General features: G+C 53.0%; 2 protein-coding genes across 3 annotated transcripts in view; one reads left to right on the top strand and one right to left on the bottom strand.

The window, feature by feature from the left end:
* Nucleotides 1-6,946, top strand: part of Uhrf1 (ubiquitin like with PHD and ring finger domains 1) — a 60,438-nt gene that overhangs the window by 8,798 nt on the left and 44,694 nt on the right. The window lies entirely within an intron of this gene.
* Ticam1 (toll like receptor adaptor molecule 1) overlaps nucleotides 545-6,946 on the bottom strand; it is a 7,626-nt gene continuing 1,224 nt past the window's right edge. The window contains exon 2 of one of the 2 annotated variants that reach the window (XM_031348686.1): nucleotides 545-3,269. In XM_031348686.1, coding sequence (XP_031204546.1) covers nucleotides 983-3,269 — 2,287 coding nt within the window. In that variant the 3' untranslated portion in view covers nucleotides 545-982. The remainder of the gene's footprint in view (nucleotides 3,270-6,946) is intronic. The other variant, XM_031348687.1, reaches the window with a different exon arrangement.

A 6,946-nucleotide genomic window follows, 5' to 3' on the forward strand; every position in this document is an offset into this window, starting at 1 on the left:
AAAAGAAAAGAAACCAATAAATAAATTATTGAGAACAGGATATGCAAAGTGGCACAGCCTTGGCTTAACTTCACCACATGCTCACACCCCGTTGTAGCAAAATCTGCTAGAATAAATGTGAAAAGAAAAAAATTAATGTATAAGGGTCTGACATGTCTTGGAGACGGGAATCTGCAAGAAGGAAGAGGACTAGTGGTCACAAACTGTCTTCTAACCTCCACACATGCCCTGGAATGTATGCACTGCGTAAGTAAATGCATAAAGCAATCAAAACTAGCAGCAACGTCCCAGTTTTCTCCTCCTTTCCTGACGTTAAAAGACTTCCTGAGGTATGGCTGCCGTTCCCCCCCACACATCCCAAAACTACATTTACTAGAGTTCCTTGCAATAGAAGGCCCCGTAGCCTGAACTGACCAATGGGATGAGTATATCTACATAATTTCCGGGTTCCCGTCACTCAAGGACTGGGCTGGTACACCCCCTTTTCTATTTGAGTTGTGGCAGAGTTGGTGCATCCTGCTTGTTCCCTGAAGGTGACAGAGTGTGGAGATGCTGGCTTATGGCCCAGCTGTCAATAACTTTATTATAAAAACAGGACCCTCCCTATGTGCCCCAGCACCGCATCCTTCCCAGGGAGACCCTATGAACATCATGTGCCACAGTGAAGGTTAAGAGGCGCGCTAAGGGCACCTCAGAGGAGCCTATGGCCCCATCGTCCTCTGTCCACATAGAAGATGCAGGTTGGAGTCCCACAGAGTCTGTTCAAATGGGGGGTTCTTCATGCTTCCTGATTTACAGATGTGGTCTTCCCTGCCTCTGGGGTGTCAAGCTGGGTCTAACTAATGGCCACTTTGGGGGCTCAGGCTAAGTCCTCTGACTACTGTGGGGGCCCAGGCGAGGTTCCCTTCCTTCACTATCACTTTAAGGACCCCGGTGAAGTCCAATCTTGTCACTCTGGCAATATAGGTGGGGTCCAACCTGGTCACTCTGTAGTCTCAGGAAGGGGTCCCTCCTGGTCAGTCAGAGGGCCCATGCAGGGTTTCTCCAAACACTCAGTCTTGTCACTAGTTGACTGGGCCCCTGTGTGGCCCCACATGTGGTTGTTGACGCCCAGCTGAACCATCTGGGCATGGTGAATAATGAGAGGCTGAGGTCCTGGAGTCTGTGGCGCTGAGGAGGCTGATGGAAAGGACTGGGACTGTGGAGAAGAGACTGGAGGCTGCGGGAAGGATGGAGGCTGCAGGAAGGATGGAGGCTGTGGGGAATAGGGGGAAACTGGAATATCACCCTGAGGATGGGGAGGTATTGGCTGTGGATATCCTGGCCAGCTGGGGAAGGATGTTGGGGCCCCCAGTGACAAGTCCTTCCCAAAGGCCACCCCAAGTCTGTTCATCTCTGCTTGCCAGGCCCTGTAGCTATGGGCATAGGCTGAGTGGGCAGCAGATATGGCAGCCACCTTTTGCCGCTCAGCCTCCAGCTGTATGCTCTGCTCCTTGAGAGCTCTGGCCTCCTGTTCTTTCCTCCAGCGTACCCGCTGTGCCTGGAGCTTCTGTATTTTGAAGGTGTTTGCCACCTTTCTGGCAAAGATTGGGGAGTGTTCATCCAGCCACACAATGCTGTGGAGCAGTCTGGTTGTATCTGGACTGAGCTGGGCCTGGGAACACTCAAGTGGGAGGAGGGGGATCACACAGTCCTGCCTTCCAGACTGTGTAAGGCTGTTCATGAGAGCGTGGTTGACTTGATGCAGGCTCAGGCGACAATCAAAGCTGGCAGTCAGGAGCAGGATTGTGAACCCTGAGTGGTCGATGGCATCTTGGAGACAGTGCAGCTCACCACGCCCGGGCACCTGAAATTCCTCACAGAAGGTGGCCCCATCAGGTACCCCAAGGGTCTCCAGCTTCTCCCGAATGCGCAGGGCCACCTGTTCATCAGCCCTGGCATGGATGACCACAAAGTTATAGAATTTCTGATCAGATGTTTCTGAGTGCTCCAAAACAGGGGATGTGGAGGTTGGAGGAGCAGGACAGGTGCCCGGGGAGGAGGCAGAGCACAGAGAAGGAAGCAGCAGAGGGGAAGCTTGGAGGGATGGTGGCTGAGCAGGAGGGTTACATGATGTGCTGCTCTGCAGAGGATCATCCCCTACAGGAACCTGACGTGACCCCTGACTTGGGATAGGCCACTGCTGTCCACCCCTTTCTGTAGTGGGTGTCAGGGGAGACCTGGAGTATGTAGACAACTCTGTGCACTCAATGGGACAATGGACATTTGTGTCTGGAGCAGCCAAGGAGTAAGGGAGGACGGGTGAAGGTACCTCTGGAGACACCTCTGCGGCTCTAATTTCATGTAGTAACCCCAAGGAGCTACTGGTCTCCACTGATCGAGGCCGGCTCATCTCCTCAGGTTCTTGACAGCCTTCAGGGACAAGCTGAGGCTTCTGAGTGTCCAGTGGTGTGTCACATAGCTTGCTGGGCCCGTGGGTTCCGTGGTGTGAAGAGAGAAAGGGAAGAGTGGGTGACTGGCTGATTTCTAGGTGGCTGGCCAGTGAGGCAGTGCTGCCGGTGGAGTGTAGCGTAAGTCCCCAACTCCAATCTGGTGTTTTAATGGGACAAGGCTGGCTTCTGGTCACTGCAGGGGATGCTGAAGGTGGCCGTAGGGAACCCTGATGAGAACGGAGTGGCTGGAAGCCACTGGGGTCCCCCTTGATGTCTGAACTGCACCGATCCCAGGCCTCATTCTGGAGTTGGTCCAGCTGGTGGTCACCCTGGGAGGCAAGGTCACGAAGGGCCACCTGGTAAGCCATGTCCCTTGTGGAGGCTGGACACAGGTTCTCCTCAGCCAGCAGGTGGTACAGGCGAGCCACCGTCCAGGACAAGTCTGGAGGCTCCTCGGGGCCCTCTGTACTCTCCATGTGTGCCCACTGCTGGGCTACCAGCTGGGCTACTCTGTTCACTTTCAAGGACTCCAGAGAGACCCTGGCCTCTGTGTCCTGGCCCAGAGCCAGGAGTACCATGGCATGGAGCAGCTTTGACTCCTGGCTGTTTGAACGCAGACTCCCCAGCTTGTGTTTCAGGCAGGTCAGCCTGTCCCTTCCCAAGGCACCTAGAATGCCAAAGGCACCATGGAGTGAAGGAACTGGGTTAGCCATGGATGGGGGAGGATGAAGCCTGGAGCCACAGAGGGTGGGGTAGGTGGAGACATGTTCCGAACCAACAGCCTCCCGAACAGCCTTGTCCCCTGCTGCAAAGACGCTGGAGGGTAACAGCGCAGACCTGCAGGAGTGGGAGTTCATCATGACTTTCCAAACAAGATGGTGCACACGTTTAACCCCAGCCCTGGGAGGCAGAGGCAGAGGCAGGGTTCTGGGCCAGCAAGGGAATATATGGAGATGTCTCCAAATCAGTAAGAGGGCTGGGTCTCAGTAAGTGGGTAGAGTGCTGGCTGAGCACTCATGGAGTGCCAGGTTCCATGCCCAGCGCTGCATAAACAAGGTATGGTGATAAGTGACTGCTCTGAATGAGCGGGTGAGTGGATGCATAAACTGGCATAAAGTTCTTTTTGTTTGTTTGAGACAGGGTTTCTCTGTGTAGCCCTGGCTGTGCTGGAACTCACTCTGTAGACCAGGCTAGCTGGCCTCGAACTCAGAAATCCGCCTGCCTCTGCTTCCCAAGTGCTGGAATTAAAGGTGTGTGCCACCACTGCCCAGCTGGCATAAAGTTCTTAATGACGACAGGACACTTGCAGTGACCCTCAGGTGGACAGTCACTTATTCCCAGCTCCCTGTTCACAGCTAAGAAGACCTCAGAGCATCTGTTAATCCTGGGGACCCTGACACCTCTCCTGCCTCCACAGCCATGCTGGGATGGGGGTTGCTGCCTGCTCCACTCAGGCAGGGACAGGTTTGGCTGCTATGACCAGAGAGCCCTGGCATGGAGTGGGTGAAGGCCAGGGAAGCTCCTAGCACCTGGAGGTCCTACAATGCCCCATGGAAAATGCCTGAGGAAGAGGACCCTGGTCTAGACCACAAGTGGACAAGTCAGTCAGCTAACCCACAGACTTTGCACACAGATGACCTAAAGCCTTCAAAGACCTGACTTTGAGCAGTACAGGTGGGCCAGGCTCAGAGCCAAGGTCAAGGGAGCCAGATAAGCAGAGGGAAGGACCTTACAACCATTGGCAGAGCCACGGTCACAGGTGGGAGTGGTAACAGCAGATGACAGAGGATTCATCCAAGGATACAAGAGAGCAGAGAGAGGGCCACCACCCTCTCTGTGGCTGCTGAGAAATGGGGGCAATCAGGTGTGGCAATGCAGGCAGAGACAATGACAGTGGAGACAAAAGAAACAGAAAAACATAATCCTGGGCCAGAGAGAAATGGGTGATGTTCACAGCAGGTCAGCACTGCTGCCTGGTAGGCTGTAAGCCTGGAAAGGTCAAGAACTGCAGGGATTAAGGCTTGTGTTTATAGATCCCAAGGACACAAAAATGGAGAAGCCTGAGTGAAGGGCACAGCTCATACACAGGCCCTGGAGCAGAGGACACACAGCTCTAGCAACTAGGCCCCAGTCCTGACTCCTCCACCACACCAAAAATCTACCCACTTCTACGATGCTCTGCTTCCATACTCATGTCCATCCTTCCTTCTCACCCCACACCTGTGCAGTCTCTTCATAGTCTGAACAGTTGTCACACACCTACTGTGTCTGGCCACTGTTGCAGGAGATGCTGCTGATGGAGTGGGGTGCACAGGTGTGGGCATCAGTCAGAGCAACAGGAAATGAGACCACTTAAGGTCATTTCAAGAAATAAAAGTGCCCTGGAGGAAATAAGCCTGAAATAGAACCTGGGGTGGAGGGCACCTCTGGAGGGTATCACTGAATTGAGCCCTTGAAGGTGAGCTAGCCCAGAGAGCTCTCTCGGAGAGCACTCAGTGTAAAGGCCCAGGGACACAGGGCTCAGCCCCACAAATGGCAGGAGAATCCTGGTAAGGTAGAGTAGTGAGGAGGCCGGAGCAGAGGGAGGCAGGGCAGGAATGGCCTGGTGGGCTGCAGGGAGGTGGGAGCCCTGGAAGGCTGTGGGCAGAGGTCACAGGGAGGAAGCTTTCTTCTATGTTCATGCCAACCCTTTGTGTGCTGTGGAGAGGTCAGACTGTGGGGTGAGGGGCACCAGTCAGAGGATACAGCATTGTTCATCCCTCTCTTACCTCTATCCTTACTATGACTGAAATGCACTGTCCTGTCGCAGGACCTTTGCATGCTGTCCCTCAGATGGCAGTAGCACCCCTCTGGTAACAAAACCTTAGTGCAGTAGCCCACTGGCGTCTCCACACACCTCTCGAGTCATTTCTCAACTCTTCACAACCTTTCACAAAAGTTTCCTTAATGTTGTTGAATAGCCACTGTGTCCTCCTACAGGGGAAGGGCTCTGATACAAGTGTCTAGTTCCTGTATCTAGAATGCCTGACACACACTAGGTGCATAATAAATGCTCAATGAGCGTCAGCAAGATGGCTGGGTAGATAAAGGTGCTTGAGAGGCTGCCGTGTCTGAAGATCTGAGTTCAGTCCCTGAGATCCATGTGGTGGAAGGAGAACAGAACAAAATGAAATAAAAACAAATAAACCAATGGGCCTGGAAGTGCATGCCTTTACTCCTAGCACTCAGGAGGCGGAGGCAGGAGGATCTCTGAGTTGAGGCCTCCTTACTCTACAGAGTGAGTTCCAGGACCGCCAGGCCTACATAGTGAGACTTTGTCTCAAACAACATGAACAGGACAGTGCCTGGTACACAGCCAGTGCCTAATAAGTGCATTCTGAAGATGCAGTTGAGTTGACAGAGTGCTTGTCTGTCATACATGAGGCCCTGTGTTCAGCTCCCAGCCAGGAAAGAGAATAGCAGCAGAGAGAGAGGAGAGGAAGAGAGACAGACGAGAGAGAAATATTTATTGACATAATTAAACAGTGAACAGACAAAATAGAGTAGGGCACATAGTAGTTGTGTTTTATTTGCTTGTTTTTGTTGCTGAGACAGGATTGGGCCTTGTACTACGTAGCCCAGCATAACCTTAAACTTCTGACCCTCCTGCCTCTACCATGTAAGGGCGGCAGCCTCCTCTTGTCCAAGCTATACTTGAAAAGCTGAGACAGGAGGATTTCTTTCTTCTTTCTTGTTTGTTTGTGTTGTTTTATTTTGTTTGTTATTCAAGACAGGGTTTCTCTGTGCAGCCCAGGCTGTCCTGAACCTGTAGGATCTCTGTAGACCAGGCTGGCCTCAAACTCAGAGATCCACCCAATTCTGCCTCCTGAGTGCTGGGATCAAAGGTGTGTGCCACCACTGCCCAACAACTGGATGATTTCTTGAGCCCAAGAGACCAGGATCAGCTTAAGTAAGTTCCAGGCCAGCCTGGTCTGCATAGGGACACATCCTGTCTCAAAATATAAATAACACAGATGACATAAAAATAAAAGTAATTATTTTTAAGAAAGAGGGAAGAGGAAAGGGAAGAGTGGGGAGAGAGAGGAAAGAGGGAGGAAGAGAAGGAAGTGTGCTCAGTGGGTAGAGCACTCACTCATCTAGCATGCCTAAGACTCTGTATGACATCCTCAGAATAGCAGAGACCAGGATTGGTAGACGGCTGGGTGATGAGTGAGTGAGTGGACGGCTGGGTGGAGAGTGAGTGAGTGGACAGCTGGGTGGAGAGTGAGTGAGTGGACGGCTGGGTGGTGAGTGAGTGAGTGGATGGCTGGGTGGTGAGTGAGTGAACGGCTGTGTGGAGAGTGACTGGACGGCTGCTGGGTGGTGAGTGGTGAGTGGATGGCTGGGTGGTGAGTGAGTGGATGGCTGCTGGGTGGTGAGTGAGTGGACGGCTGCGTGGAGAGTGAGTGGACGACTGGGTGGTGAGTGAGTGGACGGCTGGGTGGAGAGTGAGTGGACGGCTGGGTGGAGAGTGA

This window comes from Mastomys coucha, unplaced genomic scaffold (assembly GCF_008632895.1).
Source record: "Mastomys coucha isolate ucsf_1 unplaced genomic scaffold, UCSF_Mcou_1 pScaffold3, whole genome shotgun sequence".
NCBI classification, from domain to species: domain Eukaryota; kingdom Metazoa; phylum Chordata; class Mammalia; order Rodentia; family Muridae; genus Mastomys; species Mastomys coucha.